The sequence below is a fragment of the Lonchura striata genome, chromosome Z (assembly GCF_050655825.1).
Source record: "Lonchura striata isolate lonStrDom1 chromosome Z, ASM5065582v1, whole genome shotgun sequence".
In the NCBI taxonomy this organism is placed as follows: domain Eukaryota; kingdom Metazoa; phylum Chordata; class Aves; order Passeriformes; family Estrildidae; genus Lonchura; species Lonchura striata.
This window is the reverse complement of record NC_140740.1, coordinates 61,080,631-61,107,454: the sequence shown is the minus strand read 5'-3', so window position 1 is coordinate 61,107,454 and position 26,824 is coordinate 61,080,631. Positions and strand designations below refer to the sequence as shown.

The 26,824-nt window shown below is 36.6% G+C and overlaps 1 protein-coding gene across 3 annotated transcripts in view; it reads left to right on the top strand.

Moving 5' to 3' along the window:
- Window positions 1–26,824, top strand: part of NTRK2 (neurotrophic receptor tyrosine kinase 2) — a 193,519-nt gene that overhangs the window by 30,886 nt on the left and 135,809 nt on the right. For all 3 annotated transcript variants that reach the window (XM_031507311.3, XM_021534431.4, XM_085566788.1), the window contains exons 6-11: window positions 9,726–9,862; window positions 12,812–12,944; window positions 14,402–14,701; window positions 19,509–19,541; window positions 23,664–23,764; window positions 25,010–25,109. In XM_031507311.3, coding sequence (XP_031363171.1) covers window positions 9,726–9,862; window positions 12,812–12,944; window positions 14,402–14,701; window positions 19,509–19,541; window positions 23,664–23,764; window positions 25,010–25,109 — 804 coding nt within the window. The remainder of the gene's footprint in view (window positions 1–9,725; window positions 9,863–12,811; window positions 12,945–14,401; window positions 14,702–19,508; window positions 19,542–23,663; window positions 23,765–25,009; window positions 25,110–26,824) is intronic.

Genomic DNA, 26,824 nt, shown 5'->3' with positions numbered 1-26,824 from the left:
CAATATTAAGTGTCAATCAATTACTATTTTTTCAACTTCATTTGAAATGTATGTAGATACGATGAAAATTGTCAAATTCTTCTAGGTTTTAGGATCACATAATGTCAAATGTTTTAAAGTTGCATCTACCACAATAGCAGAGCCTTTTGTGTATAGAGATGACAAAGTTCAGTATTGCCATTTTTAAAGCATTTGCCAGTTGTCTGTACAGCATGGACAGTACCACCACCTGGGACATCTTTTGTTTCCATCTGGTAAATAGCACTAGTAAATCAATTAAGAGAACTAAATGACTAAACACTTTATTCTTATTAATGCTTATAAGCTGTGGTGGCTATTACCACCAGTGTCTTAAGTCCTTGGAAGAGAGGCATGTTCTGTGCCTTGGGTAAGGTCACTCAGAAGACTGTCAGTCTGCAGATCACCTGGAGCTCGCTGAATGCCCGGGAGGCAGGACCACATCCTTGGGACTGATTGTTGATGTGTTGCTTGGCCCTCTGGCAGACACTTACTGAGCCATTACCATTGATTTCAGTGATACGGAAATAAGTCTTTTTATCTTCAGGTGTTTTGGGAAAAGGCGTGGCTTCTACAGCTGTCTCTTCAGTCCTGTACAGAATGTGTATTGCTTTGCATCTCAGTCTGGTTAATGGCATTTTGCCTGATCTGGCCTATTTAGTTTTGTATATGGATATGTCTTTCAGTTTTGCTTACTGTGCCAGCTTTGGATGCTTTTTTTGTCATATATGGTGTTTTTAGGTGCCTTCTTTCTTATCACTGGTCATGTATGCTAGCTGCAAGCTACTGAACAATGTTGCAGATTAGTTCCCTGTGCTGATTTGCTTTACACATCACTAAGGTATATTCAGACTGGCTGGCTGTTTACATCTGCAGCCTGACAGTGGAACTGTTGTCTGGTCTGAGAGCTATGTGATTTAATGAGTGCTCAAATCCTTTGCCTGTCTTTTCTTCTGCACACAAACTACCATGGTGTTGCTCTTAGTGCATACTAGGATACTTGTGTATGGCTGAAAAAATTTTAGAAGTTGTTGTAATGTAGAATTTCAAGCTAAAGTAACTGCTTGCCCATTTCTTACTTGTTGGGGAAACCCGTGATTTTTAACAGGTAATTGCTCAGATGACTGAAAATGGACTAGAACTGGGTCTAGCTTCATTTAAGGCTTTTTCTGGTGATTTTGGTTTTTGTGCTAGAGGTAAATAAGTAAGTAGTAAAACGAGACTGGAGGCAGGTGGTAATAAATCCTAAGAAGGAATAAAGGCAAACTGAAGGATTGACACATTTGTTTCTTTGAATTCACAGAAAAGATCTGTAGTATTACTGAGCCAAAAAAATAAGGATTAGCTCTTAAGCAATTGCAGTACAGTGCAGTCTAAAACCACATGCAAAGGCTTGTGGGTGTTGACATTTTTTTCCACTATCAGCTAGATTTCACTAGATAAGACTATTAGAAGGAGAATATTGAGGGCAGAAGTGAGTTTTAAAAAATACTTAAATGTTCTCAGTGTTTATGTTTCAGAAAATAATGGATTCTCTAGCCTGTGTTGTTTATTTGGGCACAAGAACTAGATGTGGTGCATGATGTGTGGTGGCAAACTCTTATTTTCCCTGTAAGAGTTTTAATTCTTATCTGTGACTGTGGGCTATGTTAAAAACTTCCATTTTTTGGTGAGACTTTGACAGTAATGGGGTTTCACTGTTGCTCTCAAGTTGAGTTAAAATTTTCCAAACTTAATTAGAAGAATTTTCTAGACTGTAAGTGGAAATAACCAAAATTATATGGAGTTTGAAAGGCAAGAGTAATCTTATATTCAAAGATACATATATAATTTTCTTCTGAAGATACAACATTTACCTATTTGTGAATCAAACATCAACTTTCATACAGATGTTTAGGTATGACAATCTGTGTAAATCAGTGATTGTGAATGATGATAGCTGAGCCACATGTAGTATTTTTGTTTGATAATACTGATTCAAGTTCTGCTTAAATGTCAACAAAGGAGATTTATAATTCAAAGTATATTAGAACTAGAAAGAAGTAAAGCATTATTCAAGGGAAGTAAGTGTTTCTGAACTCACAACATTGTGCAGGTTTACAGAGGTACTCTCTGTGCCTGACTTGATACAACTGTGTAAGGGTGGAGTACTGATCTGCTAAGGAGAACAGCTCTTTGACTCTTTTCTGGCAATATTCTTACTTTATATAGGTGAAGACTGATGACTAAATAACTCTACCCTGAAGTCTAAAGAATGTGCTGTTTTTTTTAAAAGGAGAATCCTTCAAGGCATGCCTTCAATAATATACTTGGCATATGGTATACCTGGTACCAAAAGTGAAACCCATCGTTTTACTTTTTTTATGTTTTTCTCTGAAAATGTTTAGGATCACATGTTTATCATGTTGCAACATTAGGCAGGTTGGCATTATTTTGACTATTTTCTGGGCACACATGAAATTCTGTGGATAACAATACTGAAACTTCATTACATACACTTGGTGAATAAGACGCCATTTGTTAGAGGTTTGCTTAAGCTGGTTTGGGCCTCATTAATTTACATTTCAAAGGCTGTTTAACTCTCAGTTCATCTGTTAAGCTTGTGGCTGACATATTCAGCCCAATGGCAACTACCTTTGGTTTTCCTTCAAAAGCTATTGTGGAGCAACTGTAGCTTAAATGCCATGTTAGAACAATTTCACCAAGTGTAATTTAATTTCCTTAGCCATTCAGAAAACATGGTTGGATACCTTCATAATACTACTAGCAAGGGAATAGTTGATAAGGTTGAAAGCATCTGTAAAAACACTTGAGTCCTGCAGATTTGTTTTTACATTAACGAATATAAACTTATTCTTGTACTGGAGACCAGGTAATAATATGCAAGATCCTATTTTATTCAGCACCTTCCTATTAGAATCCAGACTACACCTAAGGCTCTTAAAAGAAAGGTCCTGGGAAGAAGTTAAGGAGCTGATGAAGGGGCTGATGTAACCTTGGAGATGTAAGCCCTTCATCTGGTTTGAAATATCAGCAGCAACCTTCAGAGCTTCTGTAGAGGTTGACTGCAGATGACAACTTGGTGTCCAAATAAATTTGTGTGCACATCTGTTGGTATTTTTTGGGTGCACTGCATTCATTATGGCTTTTGAAGCCCTGGATGGTGATGGTGTGACAGTTCTGTGGAGACAGTGCTTGTCGCTGTGGTCGTGAAGAGGAGTTAGCAAGTCTTGTGGCCTTTGCTGTGGCATGTGCTGGCTCTGTGTAAAGAAGTTTGCTTCTAGTGAAAGCTTTAGTTACATATGGAGTGATGGAGTGTTTAAAGGCAAAGTAAGACTGCATTTGATCTGGGAAAGCAATACTTTAAATTAGACTCATCATCTTCTAGTAGAGACTGTATTTGTTTAATTTTTCTGTAAAGGTTCTGTAAAGGTTCCTGGTTGAAAGTGGCAATCAGGCATGCCATGAGAGGAGGGAGATTTAATTTAGTATTTTTAAATATCTGGGAGGCTCAGTGATCTGCCATATCTCTCATTCTGCCTTCTGACAGAAATACGTTCTGCCCAACCTATGCAAAGTACCATTGGTACATTTGGTCATTGTGGAAAATACCCACCAATATTTACTGTGCCACATGGCAAGCATATGTCTATTTAGTGGTGATTCAGTGTTTTATTCCATGGCTATGTATTCTTTTGAAGATTTGAAGAAATATTGATCCAGGTTTTTTAAATTTACATTCACACACAGAGGGCAAAGTATGAAAATATGGGGAGATGGGTCATGATTCCAAATTCATTTTCATCTTTTCCTCTTACGACTCTAAGATTAACACCTTTACTTTCCATTTTAACCTATTGGAAATTTCAAGTTTTGTTGTTCATGATGGCGAAATCTTAGTGAAGTGATAGAGATGCATGGTGGTTAGTATCATGAAATGAAGACGGGAGAGGAAAGGCATCTTAGATCTTCAAAAAAAATGGAGATGGGGATGTTTGGCTGTGGAAGATAAATGAAACATTAAAATTTGTTTTAAATGTTCTTTATTTCTGCTAATTCTGTATATTATTTACCTAACATATTTTTTTAATCTTCATTGAATATGTTTGTGCTTCTCATCTTGCTACAACTTCTATGAGATTTCTGCAATTTTCTATGTATTGAGGATTTTGATTCTGTAGCTGTGATACAACAGGAAATGGAAACAATTGCTTGTGTTTCTTTCATTCATGCTTTGCATGTAAATTATTGGGATATCCTTTTTATAGTCCTTTGAAGATGCAGTCAGGCTGGAAATCTGGCTCAGGGCTTGTTGGCTGCAAGCTTTTGTTAAATGAAACCCAAGAGGTGAATCACATATCTGACAGCTCTTATCTTTATAGCTAGAATTACTAGATCTTTCTCACTGTTTTTTGTTTTGTTTTAAACCCTTGAAAGTACATAGTAAAAAACTTATGGAATTAGTAAACATTACTGCCTTTTCAAATTCGGCACTATTTCAATAGAATAACACAAGGAACATTGTATCATCATATCCTGCTTTCCATACAGCCAGTTTTGAGCAAGTAAGACCCCTGAAATTTGCAGATCCATATGACAGTTCATGACAAATTGCATTGTCAACCATCCTGTTTTCAGGCTCCAGACAGTACATGTAGTGGTTGTTACCAGCCTCTGCTGTAGTGGTGTAATTAATTGCATGTTTTGTCCCTAGAGTGAAAAAGCCAAACCAGGAGAAAAAAGAGCCATAGACTTTACTGGAATCTTATGTGAGGAAAGTAGATTGATTTTAATCACTGTGCCCTAAGAATTGCAGTGGATGTTTTATAAATGAGTTGTTCTGGTAGGCTGCTGCTGCAGATGGTTGCTGCCTCAGTGTTATTTTAATCATTCTATGCCTGATATAGTTATTAAAAAGATGGTTAAGGATTTCAGGTGAAGATTAAAATTACCTGGTTAAAAATCAGATGCAGAAAAAATCATAATTTTTTGTGGTATTATCTTGTTCTTATTACACAACAAATTGACCTCCAAAAGCATGCCAAGCAAACAGGAGATGACATGGACCACACTGAAAACCATTTAGTGATACTGTCATGTCTAGGCTCCTGGGAGTTTGTTGAGAGGCTGATGAAAATCAGGGGCTTAGTGTGCAAAGGATGGCATAAATTAATGCAATATTGAATTTACAGTATTCTCTCAGGTACTAATTTTTTTATCATATAATTTCTTAAGTTAGTGAGGCCAATTGACCATATTGAGATAATATTTAAAGGTTTTTTTAGCAACTGAAAAAATCGTAGAACTGACCAGGTGAAAGTTGAAGCAGAAAAAGCAAATCTGGTATTAATTTTATAAAATTTTTTTATACTACAGATAATGAAATAATATCTTTGGTGTAATGGTGGATTTGCTTCTTCTGGCTTAAGACTAAAATGTTCCTTTAGCATACTGGCTAAAGTTCTTTGTGTTAAGAGTTGAGTTACAGAGTAGAGTTTTTATTTCCCTATTAGATCATATCCTTCCTTTGACATATAGTGACAGTCCGGCTCTAGGAAAGCCAGTTTAAGTTTTCTGTAGAAAGTAATAAGTAGCAGCATGAAGACTTGGAAAGCCCTGTAGAAATACAGGCACATACATTTTCTTAATTTCCACTGACAGTTGTGTAGCCAAATGTAGTAGTAACCTTTGAAAATGGCATCCAAAGTGTTGGTTTTGTGGTTGTTGAAGTCCCAGCTGTGCACAGGGAAGAGGTGAGTCATTCCCTAGTGATGCTTGACAGTTTCACTGTCTGACGGCTTCAGGCCCTCCTTTTGCACTAATGATGGTCTGTAAAGGTAAATGCACCCCCCTCCCCCCTCAAATTCTACTTAAGGAATGTTTGTTTCTCCTAAAGCATGAGATGGTATTTGGCAAGACTCAGCTGATATAAATTAGTTCCTCCTGCTTGTGTCTAGTACTGGCTAGTTGCACTGGGGTGAGGAAAGTGTCTGCTTATTCTAGTCTAGAGCTGCCTACTCCTGAGAATGAAGTATAATAATGCTGAATATGTGAGAATATATTCTGTATGTGGTGAAAGCATATAGCTATTATGTACTAGTGCATAATGGAAACACATGGATTTTAGTGTATGATTTCATCTCACACTGTGTTGCTGTCTACACTACTGTTTAAAGTTCTCAGTAGCAGGTTCTGTCCTCCCATTTTTCTAGAGATTGAAAAGCTTTGAAGAGATTATTCAAAAGAAAGAGGAATTGAAAAACAAAATTAAAGAAGGTGGTCTTAAAACCATAATTCAGAAACTCTCTTTACCCTGTTTACCAGAACATGAGAGTACTCAATAAATTTGAAAGTCTGTGAGAAATTCCAGAACTCATAAAAGGAAGAGACTCTTGTATGCAACATACTGTTGCAGAAGGTTAAGCCAAGAATATAGCAAACTTCAAATATATTGCAAAAATCAATCAGGTACTAGCAGGGTTATTGCTGATATCCAGAGTTATAATCATTAATTCTATCAAAGTTTGTAACAGAGATTGTGGTTTGTGTTTTGAGGCGTGGATTAATCTGTCTGACACATACCAAGATGAAACTTGTGGAAGGCTGATGTCAGGCCTACCTTGTACAGACCCTTATGCTACAGTCTAATCTTACTATGCTGGCATTATACAAAAATATTTGAGTGTGCTATCTGTATCAACTGCTTTTTACAAAGTCCTTTAAAATGCACATATGTACATCCTTGCCAACAAAAGTGATAACTATCTAAACCACTGTATTTAGCCAAACTGACTCAGGAGTAAAGGCAGCGTGGTTGGCTATCTCTGCAGTTCTATAAGAGTCAAAGTGCTACTGGCCTAAAGAAATGGTCTCCACTACACTGGGCATACAGTCTGAGCATTTGTGTATGTTAAGGTTTATTGTGTTCTTTTAGCATACAATTATTTTTCAGTACAGTTTTTGCTGCTTAGTGTCACTGCTTTGCTGGGAAACGCAATGTATCATATGTCTAGATGAGGCCTTATGTGACTGTTTGCATTTCCCAAATAGAGCCACATCTCAGCTAGTGTGGATTTTATTGTGGAGCAGTCTGGGTGCCACTGGAAATCAAAGTAAAATTACCCTGCAGTTAAAGCACACTATCTCAATATATCCAACCAGAGAAAATGAATGCTAAGATAATTCTTGTGTTTTCCACCCATCTTATGACTGGGAAGAAGAGTAAAAGAAAACACAAACTATAATATGATTTCTAATCTAGTCTAATTCTAACTCCATTCCATTCCATTCCATTCCATTCCATTCCATTCCATTCCATTCCATTCCATTCCATTCCATTCCATTCCATTCCATTTGTACCTTTTTAGATGCAGGGGGTCTTGCAGTTGGTTTTTAGAACTTTATGAACATACAGAATAATGAGCACTATTATTTTATAGCCGTCTGACAGGATGCAGCATGATGTAGTTGTTTCCATTTGAGATGTAATACCAACATGACATGTGCAGACTTCTGCAAAAAAAAAAAAAAAAGAACTAGATGTAGTTCTGGGTGGGAACCAGAGGCAGTACCAGAGGAACTAAACTTCAGTTGCTTATCCTATGAATAAACACATTGCAGGAAGAAATTTTCTCAAAACTTAACAGTTATTTAAAGGAGACCTCTAAGGGGAAAAATGTTATTTTTATTTATGCTTGCATGAGAGGTTTCACATGAAGTGATGTGTTAGTAGGAGCTGTGCCAGTTTGCACAATGAAATGCTAATCCATCATGTAGACCTCCTCCCAAGTGGTGGGGTTAAGAAGAGTGGGAATCTTTATTCTCTTTGCATGTTCAGGTCTGGCAAGAGTAATTGGAATAGTATTTAGAGGTGTTGTGGAAGTGTAACTTTATAAAGCAAATTATCTCATTAGTGCTCCCCTTGTTCTCTAACTAGCATAATTAATATCCAAATGTTCCCTAAGATTAGTTTTATTTCCTGCTCAGCTAGTTGACAGACATTGGTGAGATCTGAATTCACAGCAGGCAAGAGCAGATGGCTACCTTCGCTAACAGATTACTGCATCAAGGCACACAAACTCCCCAGCTCTGTCTCAATAGACTTCAACACATGATTTATAAAGTGAACATAATAGAAGAAATCCATGATGCCTATAATGGGAATAATATTACCACACTACGTAAAACACTGTGAGAATTGCCTGAGCAGTTATTGTATACTTCTGCTGATCTTCAAATCTTATTAGGCTGGAAAGCATTGTCTGGAAAATTATTCATCTTCTTTTTTGTATTGCTTCCACTCAGTTATATTTTATTGAACTAATTCAAGGGAGGTTTCCAATACATCTAGCTTCTGTTGAACCTCCAGCAAACATATGAATGTATTCACAGTGATTTGATGGTTATTTATTTGTTTTGGATCTTTTACATAAAGAAAAATTTCTCTGCTAAACTTCTATACCAGCAAGTCCATGATGAAACTGCTGTACTCTCAACTAAAAAACACAGCCAAAAAGAGCTATTGTTTCAGAAAAAGAAAAGTCATTGCAAAATCATGCATAAAGGTCCTGCACAGCAGATAAGCTTGATTATTTGAGATGATAAATTGAAAGTAAAATTTGCCTGGAACAGTTGATATGAAATGCCTCATAAAGGAGACCAAGACTCTCTACAGAGTGTACCAGCTTCCAATGATGACCTAGTATCTTTTAAGAAAGATGTTATGTCTAGAATGATGCACAGTAACAATGATACCTAAATATATATGAAATGTGAATCCCTCTGTGGCTGAAATCTACTGATATTGCTAGTATTGTTTTGTAGAGGGAAATTCTATAATTCTTTATGTTTTTTTAAACATTCAGCTTAAATTTACACTCTGGAAAGTTTCCATTGCTTTGGGTGCCTTAGGCACAGAGTGATTTATAATTGTAAGATGGAGAGGGAGTTCTAATTCTTGCAAAATCTGGTCTTGTTTCCTGATGAGTGTATCCCACTGCTTTTCTGCTTTCCTGAGGACAATAGAAAAATCGGCTGATGTGCTTTGTGCTCTGTGCAATTGTTAACCCTCTCTTCTGTCCTTTCCCTTCTTTAGTTCAATCTTATAAGTTCTCTGTTTTCCCCCCTTTGAGCTTAAGTTCTAGGTTTTGCCCTGCCCACTCTGAGCTATGTCTCTGTATGAGAAAGAGGCCTTCAGTCTCTTGTGGGATACTGGGAGCTAATTGGATTTTCCTGTTAGTGTTATGAAGAACAGTGGGCATACCACAACGTCAGTGGAACCCAGAGGTTACTTTGTCGCTGTTATAAAGAGATAGATACAATTTCCAGTTTTAAAGAGTAAAGGAAAAGGGTTTTTTTTCAATTTGGAGTTAAGATAATTTCTATTTGTGCACCTGACATACATTCCTGTGTGTATATATATATATATATATATATATATATATATATATAAACTATTTTTAATCAGCTAGTTAATATATTTCCACATGCAGTAATGTTTTCTTAGGATGTGAAGCAGAGGAGATGCAGAAAATACATAGCAGCAAAATATTGTAGATTTTTATTTCCAAAGATGCTGTTCGTACTGTCTGGCTGAATAGTATTGACTACAGTGAATATTTGATGTATTGCTTGCTTCGAGTTGCATAGTGTCTATTCAGTCAAATACAAATGCATGTTGGGTTATTGTGTTGTTGTTTCTATCACAGACTTGCCCTCAGCAAACTTAAGCAATTACAACATCACCGTGGTGGAAGGAAAGAGCATCACGTTGTACTGTGATACTACTGGTGGGCCACCCCCAAATGTATCCTGGGTGGTAACTAATCTTGTTTCAAACCACGAGGTAAGATTTATATTCAAACATGTGACAATTCAGGTGACATCTGCTGAAAGATGGAATGAAGTTTCATGTCCAGATCTAGTTAACCTTTTATTAAAAGATGAAATAGAAAGTTAATGTTGGATTAGATTTATCTTCCAGTTTCTTTCAATCAAGCGTGACTGTGGCAGTGCTTTTGGTGAATGGCAGACATTTGTTTCTCAAGATTCTCATTTGCACTCTGGTTTTTTGGATGCTCACTTGTAAATAAGAGTAATATAAATTTTTGGAAGCAATGTGAATTGGAATATTGAAACACAAGGACTCTCTTATCACTGATAACTACCTACAGAGATTAAATCTAATCTATACTGATTGTGAAAAAACTTTGGGTCTCTAATAATATTATATTTTCATTTAATAATTCAGTGTGTTTGAATTTGGTTGTAAATATTTGTGGCATACATAATTTTTCTTCAACATACTTAGCAGCAACAGAAAACCTTGAAATTGAACATTTTACTTAAAATACTGTCAGGCTGTATTTGTTTTGGTTTGTTTTTTTAATGATGTATGAATCTTTTTCCTCATTGAAAACACCTATGTGGGAAAATTTTATTTACTGGGCTCTTTATATTTTTATTTTTTGGTTTTGTAGACTGTGCTACTTAAGTCCTTTCTGATTGAAATATTGAAAAAGGAGGAGCATATAAGCAGCTGCTGAGCTCATAAATTGCTATGATTTCACAATAGGAAAAACCCATGTTTATTACGATTTTATGGCATTTGCTTTCCTACAATCATGATGGTGCAAGCTGTGTAAAGCTTCTTGGTCTGTACAAGGTGTGGGAAGTGTACTTTCAAAACTCTTCTTGCAGTGAGGATTTTGAGTCTCAGAGTTTTGTATTTTCTTTCCAAATTTTGTTACATTGGGCTTGTACAGAATTTAAGTAATCTGTCTTTCATTCCAGCTTTCATAAGTAAGAGCTCTGCAGAGCTCTAGTTGTATTTTTAAAATTTTCTCTGATCTGTAAAACTCCCCAGAGGCATCAAGGCATCAGTCGTCATTGAGAACAAGAAATTAAAACATTTTGGGGAACCTCTGCCAAGTTGCAATATTTTTCAAAATTTTTAAAAAGTTTTAATTCTGGGAGCCAAAACAAATGTGGGACTCTGTTCAAGAAGTGAGATAACCTAATTTTTTTAACCGTCCTATCTTGGAAATGCCATGGTCAGTTTGCTTCAAATTTTCCATGAGTATTCTATCCTGGCATAACTTCATCATGCTGTTGTAGAGGGGCTTATAATATGGGCTGCCTACAACTTAGCCATGGAGCACAGCACTGTTTTCAATAGCAGAAGAGCATGAGCCTTTTAGACCTTTTAGACCTTATCTGTGATTCTCAACTATCCTTTTCTATAAATGTTGCTTTTGGTTTCTTTTGTTTCACTTCAGTATCTCAGATTCTGCCTTCATTTTCTTCATCTTGTATGCTTCTTTTAACTGTTTCCTCTCACCTCTTTTACAAGAGGGACATTAGCAAAGGTTAAAACTAGGCTTTAGTTCTGCAAAGCTAACCTTTAAGTTCTCTATGTTGATGGATAGTTTGACTGATGTTGTTTAGATTTTTCTTGCTCTAAATTTCAGTCCTGAGCCTGTGTTTCAGCCTCCCTGCTTTCAGAGGGTCTTTAGTCAGCTTTGAGCACTGCTCAGCTCTGAGATTTGCAAAATAGGAAAATGTGTGAAGGGGTGTTTGCTTTTCCACCTGCCTCCCCTACTGTCACACTGAGATTGAAGGGACATTGAACTCATGGAGTTAGGCTGTCATCTCAAGCTCCAAAATCCTTTTTGCACAGGACTGTATGCAGGAGCATTCCCATGTATTCCTGTTGACTGCCATCTAAAGTTGCTGTGGTTTTACAATTATAGTGGCTTACCTGTTTGTGTTGTCTGTAGCACTGACAGTGTACATTACAAAAAGTACTTCAAAAGTAATTTTAAAAATTATCATAATTATTATTTATTTTTGGAGGGTGTTTTGATTCCTTTCCAGTTTAACAAAATAGTCTAGCTCTTTATGAAAAATTTAAATATGGAAATAATTATTTGGAGATCATATGAAGGGCCTGATTTATTAATATCAGACAGCACTAGCTTACTAGTGCTTTTTTTTGTGTGTGGGGGGGTAATTCAGCCATATTTGTTTAGCCAGTCCAACATAGTTGCATAGTCAGTATGTTATTTAAGATTATAGATAGACACTCAGCTTTGTAAGGATCATAAAAATCAAGAGTTTTAAGAATCATCATTCTTACCTTAATTAGCTTGTTCTTAAACACACAAAACAACACTTGGGCAATAGCTTAGGTAGTAGAAGGTATGCAGTTTCTTGTGGAAGGTTTCTTGAGAAAAGAACCTTTAAAGAGAATTTGGTTAAGAAGGAGATACAAAACATGTCAAGATACAGTAGGGCTCAGAAGGCAGCAGTGGAAGAGATGTCAAGCATAAATTTAAAGGAAAGAGAGAAAAGGATGAGTAAAGCAAGGATTGGATAGAATATAAGCAGGAAGAAAAGGGTTTAGAGAAGAGGGAGAAATCAGTCATGAGTAGGAGAGAGAGATGAGCAAAGGTATATTATTAGAGGGGAAAAAACATTTATTTAGAAAGGATAAAGTAGTAAAAAAAGGGCACAGACCAGAAGTGACAGGGCAGAAACATGGTTGAGTGCAATTTTTTGTGGCAGGATTTTGCAGCTTTGAATCTGCTGCCACTGAGTGTTAGAATTGGTTCTGTACATGTTTTATGTCTGTTTGGATGAGACACCAAAATAAGTCTTTGGTTAGCTGTGGATAGATACAACTAAAAGGAAGGGAAAATGAAAAATGTCGTTCAACTGTGGCCAGTAATTGCCTCCCTCTCCTTTGTTCTTAAGGCTGTACTTGACGCATAAATGTTTTTCTGATCATTTTTAGAGTGACACAAATAAAAACCCTGCCTCTCTCACCATCAAGAATGTCTCATCAATGGACAGTGGACTGGAGATTTCCTGTGTAGCAGAGAACATTGTGGGAGAGGATCAAGCCTCTGCCGAGCTTACAGTATTCTGTACGTATGTGGGCCTCCATACTGACCTGGAGGCTAAACTGCATTGGTAGGAGCTGTTCTGGGTGTTTTTTGGACCTTCAGGCTGTTGAAATAAAAATCCTTAAGGTGTGTGAACTACTACAGTTAGATGCAGTTAATGCTAGGACTAGCCAAGTCAGCCATTGTTGCATTTATCTTTTTCAGCTCTGTATTCTGCAAAAAATGTATTTCTGACTGCTTTGTCTTCCAGTTAAAAGAATCTGTAAGTAAAGGACTCAAATGCTGACTACTGAATGGCACTGTCAGTGTGGGAAGGTTTGTAATGTACATGCACACTGTCTTAGCAACTGCAAACTGTGAATTGTAAAGGCTAGTAGAATTGTACAAGACTACACATGTTTTAAGTGCTTACTACCTAAAACAACAACTACTTTGTTGTAGTTTGTATGGCCAGATGTAAATTTATTTGCCATAGCTTTGAATAGTACACTTACTTCTCAGGGCCAAGGAAGGGAGAAGGGGCATATAATGCAGCGAAGCAGTGGTTTCTTAGACCTAAACTCCAGACTGAATTAATTTGACATGAGCTACAGAGCATGTTTTCACAAGTTGCAACCTTCTGTTTAATTGAAAATGGCAATGAAACACTTTGTAGATGGCAAATTTTTCTCAGCATGTGCTTATGACAGAGTAAGCTAGGAAAAAACACTATAGATGTAGGTTTGTAGGTTGAAATTGGATATGTAATAACTATGGGAACAAACATAAACTAGAAATGTTTAAAGAGTGTAAATGAGATTCTGAGTTTGGCACTGTTATGGGTGATAAAAGGGTGTATAACTAGAAGGAATTTGATTTAGTTAAGAATAAATATAAAGGAAAATAATGGGCAAGGTGTTGGAATAACCTCTTGAGGGGAAACAGAAGAGGTCTGTAAACTTGAGTCATTTAGCAGTTTTGAACAAGGATGAGAATATGTACAGTAAAGAATTGTTTTTCCCTGACAGAATAATCTAGAATATTAAGTAATCTGTTTTGTCTTTGATTCTGTTAAGAAAGTAATCTGTAAATATGGATTCTTAGCTGAGCATCTTTCCAGTACTACTTGCTTTCGGCACTCTTGTGCACTGTCTTTTGAGCAAAGTAAAGCTAAAATGTCTCTCTCCTCCTTCTAAATGATCCAGTAAATGAAGTTCCCACACCTTACACATTTTAAGTAATTTAACACATTTTCAGTCTTTGAAACTAGTTTGTTTTATTTCTTTCTAAAGAGCGGCTTCAGTTCAGTTCAGCATAATACTCTAGAAAGTGCAGGTATGTTCCTGTGTGAGTATCCTTCAAATAGGTACTTTTCCATCCAGTAACATACTTTTGTACTGATGAATGAAAAATACTTCCATGAGAACTTGGGAGGGAGGGAAGGGAGGAAGGACACGTTTAGAATGTTCTGATACTCTTCACTCTTTTTTCCAATATAGTTGCACCAAATATCACATTTATTGAGTCTCCGACTCCAGACCACCACTGGTGTATTCCATTCACTGTGAAAGGGAACCCTAAGCCCACATTGCAGTGGTTCTACGAAGGAGCTGTATTGAATGAATCTGAATACATCTGTACTAAAATACATGTTATCAATCAAAGTGAATACCATGGCTGCCTTCAGCTGGACAATCCTACACACCTGAATAATGGTGCTTATACCTTACTGGCAAAGAACGATTATGGAGAGGATGAAAAACGGGTTGATGCTCATTTCATGTCAGTGCCTGGAGATGGTGAGTGTAGTTTTTTTTTTTTAGTGCTAACAATTGCAAATTGATGAAAGTGGTGAAATAGTGCTTATGGCCAGATTAATTATTTTGGAGAAAGGTTTTTATAGAACTTTTTTTCTCCGAATGAATGTCTTGAATATTACTTGGAAAATAATGCTTTTCTTAAGCATTTTCTTTTTGTTTATTGCTTCTGAAGGGAATTAATGCTAGTAAATCATTCCTTTGAGTAACCATTCTCCCTGCCAGCCAAAGCTAATTGAAGGTTGCTGTTTCTTATCCTGAAAAGCACTGATTGGCAATTCAGCCGCTCTATAACTTGCTGTACTGCATATGAATGGAACTAGGTAGTGTGATCAAGGATGTGGATGATGCTTCTGTGGCATCTAGTGCCTTGCTGCAAAATTGATAGTGCAGATAAGTGAATTCATGATAATATGTTGTTTTTGGGACACCAGAGGGAACTGGAGAAAAAACAAGTAACCCAGAAGGAGGATGGATAAGGTCTCAGACCTTAAGAGGTACTTTTGGTGTCCAAGTGCCATTTGTCTTGGTGGTGGCCAGACATCTACATTTCTAGGAGTATCAGTGTTCAAATGGTTGCAACTTCAGTTGCTCTAAAGATTCTCCCTCACCCTTTCTAAATACTATGTGAGCAGGCTCAAGGCGGACTAGTTCACTGAATTGCAGGGACTACTGTAAGTGATTGATGTTCACTGTGGTTTGATCTTTTTCCATATCTTCAAAGCCATACATGAAGTGGCTGTAATAACAGTCACTGTACATGCAAGCATGTTGTAGCATGTGGAAGAAAACTCTGAGTGGACCTTGCCCATTTGGAGTAGAAATAAAAGTGTAATCTTGTGCAGATAATTGCATAGTCATACCTCTTAATATGAGACTGTATGTATCTTTGGCATTTTGACCATGTGATATAAATAGTTGCCTTCATTCTTTTTTAAAACAGCAGTGCTCGGTCATGTTATCTGATGGAAAATAAAAAGTGGTGACTATTTAAATTCTCTTCCTACACCTCAGGCCACAGACCATAAAAATATGGTCAATATTTCATTTTTAACTCTTTCAGCTCAGTTTGCTGAAATCGGAAGAGAGATTTTTGCTTTCCCATCCTTAGGAGAAGATGAAGAGCTAATAAAACTGGGTTTTATTTACTCCTGCTGTGCTCATTGCTCATCTTCTCTTTTTTCTCTGAAGTTCTGCCTTAAAGTGACTCATTACAGAAACATGTCATGGTTTCAGCTACTGGTATTCCCTAATACTGCATTTAAATTGTTCAGCAAAACAGTTCACCTCATGGATGTTCTGTGTACAGTGGAAGTTCTCTGAAAGCCTGATTATTTAATATGAACCCAGCTTCATTTTCTAACAGAGTATCAGCTACCTCTAATACATTAGGTGATCATATAATTTTTTTTGGTCTTTGATCCAAATCCTTTCCCTGTCCTTCCTGTTTTTCCTTTATGCTTCTGTCTACAGTAAATAGAACTGTAGCTATCCTCTAATTTAGAAAGAAAATATGATTTATTTGTTTCATCCCTTTTATATTCATATAGAATGTAACTCTACCAATATAAACTGTGCTGTGTTCTTTAAGAATCTCCCAAGATCTGTGATGGGGTAAGCTTCACAAGAAGAGAATAGAAGAAATTGAACTATGTATAGACAGGATGTAACTGCATTAGAAATTAGTTCATGCATAGTGGATGGCACCAAACCAGTCTTAAAAATTAACAACACAGGAAATGGCTTAGCTACTTAGCCTCCTCAATTCTGTTTTTAGTTTTGTCCTGCAAGAATCATGGAACTGAACTTCAGAAAACATCGCAACATCGTTGTCTCCTCCACTAAAGCTTGCATAAAAGCAAATGCATCATATTACAATTTTTGTTCTATACTATTACTATTTAAAGCACTGTCAGGCTTTTTCAAATCTTTAAAAGGCTTTTTCAGTGCTGTCATTACTGCATATTTGCTTCCTTTGGCCCACATATTGTACACTGAAGCATAAAGATTAAGGCCCACACCCTGGCATTTTGTTCATTTTCATGTCTTCATGACTGAATTAAATACCAGTCCTGATATTTCATGGGGTGGGGTATACTCACTGAGCTTTAAACTGATTCTCTGGTTATTGCATCATTTGAGCAAATGCTCTGAAGATAAAAGGGAAAAAAATAAAAGGAAAATTTAAAGATCTCCTCACCTATAATCCACATGCTTACCCAAAGTAAATGTGTATGTCTAAAGCATGTTCTACATCAATAGTGTAATAGTCCACTTTCAGAGTTGGATCAAACATGATGAAAATGTCATTTGTGCTAAGATGATCCTAACTTTCAGCATGCTTCTTGAAGGACTGTTTTTCACTGGTCTGAGGTTGCAGGCATGAAAGAGAGGAAACCATGTACCGTAGTGAGATTTTGATTGTGCTAATGATACCCAAGTTAATGTTGTAAATTAAGAATTTATTTTAAATGTAAAGACCTGGAAGAATTAATTTTCTATTTCACTAGTTGTATTTTTAAGTATCTTTAGTCTGAAAAATTCTTGGTTTCCAATTCTTGCTGAGAGTGACTTGATTATTTGAGACTAACTGCTGTGGACAGTAAGCAAGAAATGGTTTATTCTGGAGGCTGTTCTCATAGAACATGATCCAAAATGGCTAGTGAATGTGGGAGACATTTTTAACGTTAATAGGTATTTTTAATTAAGTTTATTCATCTACTAACTCTTTACATTAAAATTCAGCTGAATGAGTCCAAGTCACATATATCTTGTCAAAGTAAAAGAATATGCTAAATATGCCTTAGAAGTATCATATTGCTTGTGCAGCATAACATGTTTTTTACAGAAGTGTGTTCTTGGATTGATTCTCTTGCTGCTGCTTTATTTGGAATTGCCAGATTTATAAAGAAAGAAGCAAATAATCCATGTGTAGTTGACGTAGTTTGTAAAGATGAGTGAATAGGACAAGGCTTTTGATAGCTCATTTACTCAACAACCTCTTCTAATGGGAGCCAAAACAAAGGTGTCATTCTGTACTTGACCTTGAAAATAATTGTGTGTAAATGTGCAAAAGGACTGTAGTGAAGTTTAGTGTTAAAATAACTTCAACTGATGATTAAGTTGGTATGTTTCTATGTGCTAAATAGAAAAAGCAATACTAAACTGAAATTTGGCGGTTGTCCAACATCTTGATTTTTGTAGCTTTATTTGAAGTGTTTAGTTATATAAAAGATATTTGAATGGAATTGATGCCTTCTTATTTTATATGTCTGGGAGGAGTTAAGGGTTATATTAACCTTCTTAGTTTATCACAATTCCAATTAATAGAAACAAAAATGTTGACATCTAATTATAAATAAAGGACTAGGAGATTTTTTTGTTGTTTGGAGTTTTTGTTCCACTTCAGATTACAGAAGGCAAGTTAGAAATACTGTTTTTCTGCAGCTGGATGTTCTACACTTGGAAAACTGAATCCACTAACTTTTGTGGATAAAAATCTCTGGCCAGATTACTTGAGGACAGATAGTCCGGCTTTCTTCACTGGTTATTTATTTCTGCCGATTGACATGACAGTTCTTATGGGATCTATTGACATATATCCCTAGATACTGGAATATCTTCAAATGCATTTAAAAAAAACCCTAATTTTCTGCTTCCATTCTACAAATAGTTTGCAACTAGTATTTTCAGCAGGTTCTTGTACTGTTGACAATGATGTTCTGCTCTTACTTCACTGTGGCATTATGCCCATGTGATGCTACTGCTATGAATTTAATGTACACTTGTATAAACAGAATTGTGTTTCTTGAAGTTGCATTAAACTTTAGAGATTTAAATTATTTGTTAATTTTATTTCCAAGCCTGCTAAAATAGAGATAAAAAATATGGAAGAGATTACTTTTAGCCTACTACATAAACTATGCTAGAGGTACATTATAGATCCAAATAGATGCATAGTTCAAATGCATCACAGGTGTCTTGCAAAACATGAATAAGAGCTCACTGATTTATGTGGTTGTTCTGTGCATTTTTTACTCACTTATGTGCTAAACCTTACATACATTCGGTAATTAGAAAAAACTGCAAACAGGAGCTAGTAAAATTTAGAGAAGTGTAGACTAGACAGGTATCCATTTGCTAGTGTAAAGTCTGGTTTCTGAGACATCTGACTCTTTCAATAAGAGTTCTGTCTGTGTATCAGCTATGCAGCTGGCTTCTTGGAAGCATCCTTTTACAGAGTGTATAAAATGGTGCTGCTTAGGCCATTTCTACCTGTAGTCTTTAACTTGCCAGCTCACAGCTTAAAATGGTTCGCTCACACAATGATACAATAGCATAATTTTTTGTCATGTAAAAATCAGTGATTGTTAAAACTCTGTGAAATCTGCTTCCACTTGAATTCAGGGAAAATTTTACCTTTGCTTTTTCAACAGAAATAATTATTGCACTCATTTTATATATATGTGTGTGTGTGTGTGTGTATATATATATATATATATATATATAGTGGGAAGTAGGATTTTGCCAAGATGTGAAGTAACACTTGCCCCTGTCAGAGTTAGTGGGGTGTGCACACATGACATGAAGCAAAATATTAACATTTGGGTGGTTAATAAGATGGTTGTAAATATAATTAATAAACTGCAGTTATTGATGTTGATTTGCATTTATGTAGATACTTATGATCTCTATGGTAAATAAAGTGAATTCTTAAAACTATTCATAAAAAAAAATTATTCTTCCAGCATTTGCAATTTATTTTTTTTTTTCTCCTTTCCACGTACAGGTAATGGCCCAATTCTGGATCCAGATGTTTATGGTATATATTTGATTTTCTTTTCTTTTAATAATAGAAATGAAGGAACTGAAACATTAAAAGTTCAAATGTTAGGCTCGGTTAAATTTAAATGTCACATAGAATAATACAGCTCTAAAAGGTGCTTTGTGGTTTCGGTTCTCCTGCCTTATATTTAATATATATGATGAAAATATGATGTTTTACTTATTATGCTGCTTTTGATTCACATTAGGAGAAGCATAAATCCACTGCTACAAATGGATGCAGTTGATCCTGTAAGATGACAGCTGTGTGATGTAGTTCACAGACATGACATTTTGTGAACCTTTTGGAGGCATTTCTTGGAGGAAAGAGAGTTTGTGATTTCTCTTTATACAACTTAATTTATTTTTTCAGGGATGATTCCATACTTGTTTTGCCTCCAAAAATGTACCCCTAAATCCCACTTAGAAATGAAGTTGGCACAAGTAAGTTTTCCTGTAGGCAATTTATTTTGCTCTGTCCGCTCATTTGTACCTTCCCTTAATCTCTCTTGCATAAGCAGACCATCAATTCAGTGGTAGCTGAGTGTGTGCCAGGAGATTTTGATGGCACAGTGTTCACATTAGTTTTTTAGCTAGTCAAAATGTACCAAGTGAAAGCCAGTGTGCACTGAAATAGAAGCTGCAGAATGAAAAGCAACTGTCTGGTTTTCAAAAATATTTCTGGTATACTTCTGGTGGGTAGAAAAGTTCATCTAACACAAAGCTGGATTCTGTTTGGAGTACTTTTTATTTGGGTGAAATAGCCCATGACTCAGGTTACCTAAAGCTGATCTAAACATTATTGCTTTGATTCCATTCCATGTCATTAAACTTTAGCAAATGTGCAATTGAAGCATCAATTTGACTTCAAATGCTTAGAAACTCCAAAGGATAGCTTACCCTCCCTCTCTTTCCAAAATTTTTTGTGAGGAGAAGAAGAAGGGAGGGATGGGGATGACAAAGTGGTGATGGTTTGCACAGTTTCTTCATGTGTTGTGTTATACAAGCTGTATGCATTAAAATTTTGATTTTGAGCTTTTTATCAAGGTCCCAATGCCTGTGTATGGCTTTAGCCATGTGAGTGCTGTGCTTTGACTGACTTGGGTGGATTTCTGCTGAGGTGTGTGTGCATTGAGTTTTGCTAGCAGATTGCAACCTGCAAGACCTAGTCCTGGTGAAGGCAGCCTTCCTCTTTATTTCTGGCAGTTCTTTCTGCTGTTTGAAACTGCTGTCCTTGTGATGTGAGGCAACTTCCAAACGTTTTCTTTTAAGTATTTTGAACACACAAGAGAAATCAGAAGATCTGATGAGGTGACATCAGGCTGCATGATTTTGCCGAGGGGAGTCCTGCCTGCATGGGGCACTGCTTGCTGTGAGTGTGGAGCAGTCATTTGTGCCTCTAGCTCACCTTTGTGGCACTTTTAGAAAAGATAAAGAGAGAATGATATCCTGACATGATCTGGAAATTAACTGAGAGAAATAAACCGACTCACATGCAAAGGCAGCTCCTTTGGCTCTGAGTTCTTACTTCATGCCATGATGCCTCCTCTAATATAGTTGTGAACATGAGAGAGACAACCTATCCCTTGGTCATTCTGCACATCTGACTGTGTTGTTATGACTATCCCAGCCACCATGCACCTTCTTTGTGAGATGGCTGTAAAATACTGGCCAGCATCAGCTGCAAATCACTGCAGCTGTTATTAGCTGTTATCATGCAGCTGGTGGCTGCATGAGGTACAGAGCACCAGAGAACCTGGCCCTAAAGCAACATGAGCCTTATGTAGCATGAGTCAAAAGGCATTATCCTGTTTGTAGGAGTGTTCAGTGTCTATGTCAGTATTTCATCGTAAAATGAACAGGAATTTGTTCAACTCAAATCGTCCGGCTTGTGCTGGATAGCGGTCAGGTGTGTTTTCCTTGCCTGATTCACCCATTTCAAGGGGCTTTGAAAATCTGGCAATACCTCAAATGCAAATGATTCACAGTTAGACAACAAGCAATGTCAGCATACCACCAGTATACCAATGTAGCCTACCCTAGCTCTTGCCTATTTTAATATAGAAGGGCACCCATAGGATTCACGGACTAGACCTGTGGTTCTCCTTAGCCCTTCAGGGTGTGATTTCCAGTAGTTTAGAGCAGGCTTGAGCATAAACAGAACTACAAATAGCATCAGCTGTTATTTAGAAGTGAAATTGGGAGCAAAAAATTTCCTTCTTCAAAGATTGTTTTACAAAGCCAGAGCAGCAAAGGATCTAAATATTTGCTTTATATGTTAGTCTTATAAAATGATAATAAATAGATGGTTGGCCCAAACCATCTTTGTGAAAATTTTCCCAGCTAATTGTAGAGGAAGCCCAAGTTTTTTAGGCTGAAGTACTTGTTACAAAACAGGCTTTGCCTGCAGATAATGAATTAGAAGTCTCCACCTCTTCTCTAGCAAAGGATGTACTCACAGTAACAGATGGTCAGCACAGAACTTTGTCTGAAAGTCCAGGCTACTCGTGCAGGTGAGCCATTCAGGCACCTATTCTCAAGGAATGCTGTTCATTCTCCTGCTGCTACTGCTCTAACCTTGCTGCATGGTAAGCTACACACACAAAGATGCAGTGCAAAGTTGGAGAATTCAAATGATAAAAGATCAGGACATTATTTTTTTTTCTTGAAAGCTCTGTGCATTTAATACGTCTTGAAAGAGTCCTGTCCTTTGGCATGCCTAGTTTACTAGTTTAGAGCCAAAATAGACTATGTGAGTTGTTTAGACATTCTGACTGTGCTGACTGTAGCACTGGTGCCAGAGGTAGCTGACAGCTTCCTGTAGGGGGAAAAAAAAAAAAAAAAAAAAAAATCTGCAGTCTGCAAGTGCTTTGCAGAAAGCAAATGTGTCCTTGCATGCCTGAAGATCAAAAGCCCAGTGCAAGTTCTTACTAACACTGCCAGCTGAGCTCTCCAAATTGGCCTTGGGAGCTAAAGGAGAAAAGTGCTTAGGTGCAAGCCCTCCCTGTTCTTGCTCAGCGGGAGCTCCATGCTCAGAAATGCTCATGCTGCTGTAGTTAGCAAGATGTTTTTCAAATTCACATTTAAGATTTCATCTGCAGGCTTATAGCACTGATTTTAATCAAAACTTGTAAAGAAATACCTACTTAATTGCAAACTTAAATTATGATGCTGGAGGTGTATTTTATAATAGGTGCAGTTATTGCCCTTTGTTTCTTTCATCAGCATACATTGCAGTTATGAAATGCAAGTGTTATATGTGTTCCCAGATGTAATAATAAAATAAATGCATTTGAAATTTTTATTTTCATGCATGTTTACTAACTTCATATATGTAACATTTAATTATTTTTCTCTCATTTGAATATTTTTTTTCAGAAGATCATGGACTCTGTGTTTTATTTTGAATATCTGTGTTTTATTTTGAAGTTTTTATAAATAATTGAGCCATGATCATTCTTTATATGGAATAGTTCTGGTTTTGTCCCTGTAGCCATGTCAGTGTAAATATTTTGGTAAATCAATCAAATTTCTTCATACCATCTCAGGCACTTTAATTTTTAAAGGTTTATCAGTATGATATCAATGTTAAACTGTAACCTCTGTGCATATAACATAGTTTAAAAAATTATTTATTAAACAAATGAGAACATGTATGTGATATTTTATATTAGTAAGATAGCTTGAAACCCATCTGCCAAGTTCTCAGCAAAACAAAAGTGCTCAAGCTGTTTTCTAAGACTGTCCTAAATTTGACTCAATACAAGGCTGGTGAAGTTCAGTGTAGAGGGCAGTCTTTCATTTTTAATGGGAAGTCAGAAGCACATAAAAATAGCTCTATGGATGGAGCTCTTATTTAACTCTAGTATTTCCAGTAGGGATAGACATATGATGTAGATTGCCTTTTTTTTTCATGTTTATCAGTCTCAGCACATTTGTTCAATTACATGCCACAGTGATTCCTCCCAAATCATTTTGGCTTCTTTAGCAATTATGAGTTGCTCTTTAAGCAAAGAGCTGATAGTGGCCTTACCATCTTACAGAGCAGAAATAATATAGAAAACCATTTCCCCATCAAGGTTATGAAGTTATAAAAGCAACCTTTTTTTATTTCTTAAAGAGTATGAAACCACACCTAATGATCTTGGAGATGCCACAAATAACAGTAATCAAATCACTTCAACGGATGTTTCCAACAAAGAGAATGAAGACAGCATCACTGTAAGTATATGTATTGTTTCCTGATCTGTGATCTTTGTGGACTTTTTGGCTATGCAATTTATCAAATTGCAGACACTATAATAAGACTCTGGCCTATCAGAAAACTATAGCTATTTCTGTGTTGTGATTAAAACTGAGGAAAAATAAAGGTGAAAAATAAAATAAGTGCTCCTCACTCTTAATTTTCCCCCATTTTTTTAAATGAGTGAGTCACTTTTCAGTTCAAGTAAAACTGCACTTTAGTATCTTACTTTTCTTAAAAACGAAACTGCCAACTTTTTAGCCTAAGAATTTGCATCTAATTTTTAGTCAAGGAGAGCAAATCTTCATTTACAAAACAAAGACCTCCAATGTAATTTGAAGATTGTTGGTTGAGTACCCATCCTGGAGTCACCTCCATGTTAGAGAGGTGATATGCTGCAATGAATTTTCAAAATCTAACTGTATGTTTTAAGACATTATTTAATGTAATTTTTTTACTAAATGGCTTGTGATAGATTTTAGTACTAGTGGCTGAGCTGATGGGCTTCCTAATTTGGTGCCCTGCCTCTCATGCTGTCCTGAGCTGAACTGTTGGAAACTGATTGTGGGTTACCAGCCTGGTTGACATTGCATCTCCCTCCATCAGTGACTCTGTAAAGCAGCAAGCAGAGGAGAGTGTGCATTCATGAGCCAGAGAGCAGACTGTCTTTGGGACAATGTGCTAAAGACAGGGAGGATGCAAGACAATCTTTTCTCATCTGATAACAGAGTCATTGAACTGCCAAGGTTGTAAAGCTGGGACCTGTGTAAGTCCTCTGGTCCAAGCTCCCCTGATTAAAGCAGGGCCAGTATCGTTCTTTATGGTTATGTTCTCTCTAGTTTTGGTATTCCCAGTGATGGAGCCTTCAGAGCCATGCCAGATAATTTATACAAGCATTCAAACATCCCCATAGGAAATTCTTTTTTCCTCTGTGCTGCTCTTATGTGTTTTCTTGTAACATGCCACTCTGCTGGAAGGGAAAAGGTGATGTACACTCCCTCCCACCTGCCTTGAATGAGTAGGATGTTAAAAAAGTTCTCATGTCTGAATCTGTGTTCTCTCCAGAATAGAAGAAACCTCAACAAGTGTCCTTTTTTTGTACTCTTTGATCTCAGTTGAAATTAATCTCTTTTCATAACTGGATTAATATGAATGTATGGTGGATGTCTTTGAAGACACAAAACCAAAACAAACAGGTCTGTTTGTGTTCTCTTGTTTTTTAGGTGTACGTCGTGGTGGGAATTGCAGCACTGGTGTGCACGGGCTTAGTAATAACCCTCATTATTCTGAAGTTTGGAAGACACTCTAAGTTTGGGATGAAAGGTAAGCAGGGTTGTTTTTACACCTTCCAGAAATGTTGGGGGTTGTATGAGCTGAGACTGTAGTCTGCTGAACCAGGAACATCCAAACCAGCTATATTAAATGACACCACATTTTATATTTTGATTATTCATCAGGTAAGTAATGGCAGATGTAGATGTAGATAGACAGTGTAGGATTTTGGATCAAACATTTCTACTTCTGTTTTCTTCTTAGGATAAATACCATTTCTTTGCCTGCTGCAGCAAAGCCCCCTGAGACAATTCCTGGAGTAAAATATTTCTCAACTTAGTGTAGGTAGGAAAAAGATAGGAAATGGAATTTATTCTCAAGTTTAAACCCAAGTTTGATTGATGAGAATCTATGCTGTATGTAAGAGGTAGTTTAGACAGTACTACACTGTTCCAGTAAGGTGATGGGGAACCAGCGACAAGAGCGGAAGGTGCATTTGCAGTGGATCCTGTTATAGTAGTGCTTTCTGAGAGATGCATTTTCATGTGGTTCTTGGGGAGCATCAGCATCTGGAGACAGTTGCAAATACCCATCTCCCTGTGGAAGGGGGAAATCTCAGCCCTTCATTTATTCATTTATTTATTTTACAGTCAGATGGAGGTATGTGTAACACAATGGAGGTATGTGTAACCTGCAACAACTCCGTTACTATATTCTTTTACTAGTATCATCAGTCTGTGTCTGATGATGTGAGTGAAATTGTATCTAAAAAGAAAAAGAGAGAAATTTTGAAAAGAAAATTTAAAAACCAGCTTGCTGTCTTGCTGAGAGACCTAGAAGATCCTTTGCTGTGTGCTAAAGGAGATGAGCATTTTTTCTTAAGATATGTAGATGAGGGTCTGTGGAGAACATGGTAAGTAATCTTTTGGTAAACTCCTGTTAATTTCATGTCCTTCTTCTAAATTGTGCTTATGACACAGTACCACTTAGATGTATATTTTGGTAATGCTTACATGCTCTTGGTAATTGCTCCTTCATAGATATCTACTCTATATTTTGTGTTCCTGTATTCTATTTAAGAATAGATTTCCTGGAACAAATGTGATTTGAGCAGAACAGAAACGTAGTTGGTGCAGATCAACTGCTGGGATGGTAATCTTCTCTCTCACTTCCTTACAGTATGTCTCTGCTGTTTGGAGTAGCATTAGAAAAGAATAGTCATTGTGAAATATCCTGAATAGCAACATGAAGTCAGCGGGATTGAGCTGCAGAGTTTTGGCAGAAGGCTAATCTGTGACTGAACAGTTCAGCCTAATTTTTTTGTTGGAGGCTTTCTGAACTGCATTTAGAGAGCTGAAGTAGGTGGAAGCTTAATCAGGTGGAAGCTGATTGAGAGAAATGATGAAAATTGTTTGATGTTAGCTCTTTAAAGTTGAATATTTGTTAGGTTTTTGCATTAAATGTTTTAACACAACATTATTAAAGAAACTAGGAAATAAACCCTACCCTGAGGGGGAATGCACTAAGTTCTATTTTGTGTTGTAGTGTTAAGTTACCTTCCAGGAAGCTACTTGTTTTATGGTATCTTCAGATACAGCTATTCTCACAAAAATAGTTCTCTTGCCTAATCAGTAACTTTGACCTGAGTAGTCCTTTGTTGCAAAATTGTTCATGTAGGTCATATTTTAATGCGAATATGATTCATGGAAATGACTATATGAAGTTACAGAAAGGCTTCATACATATTGTTTATTTTATTTTTAATG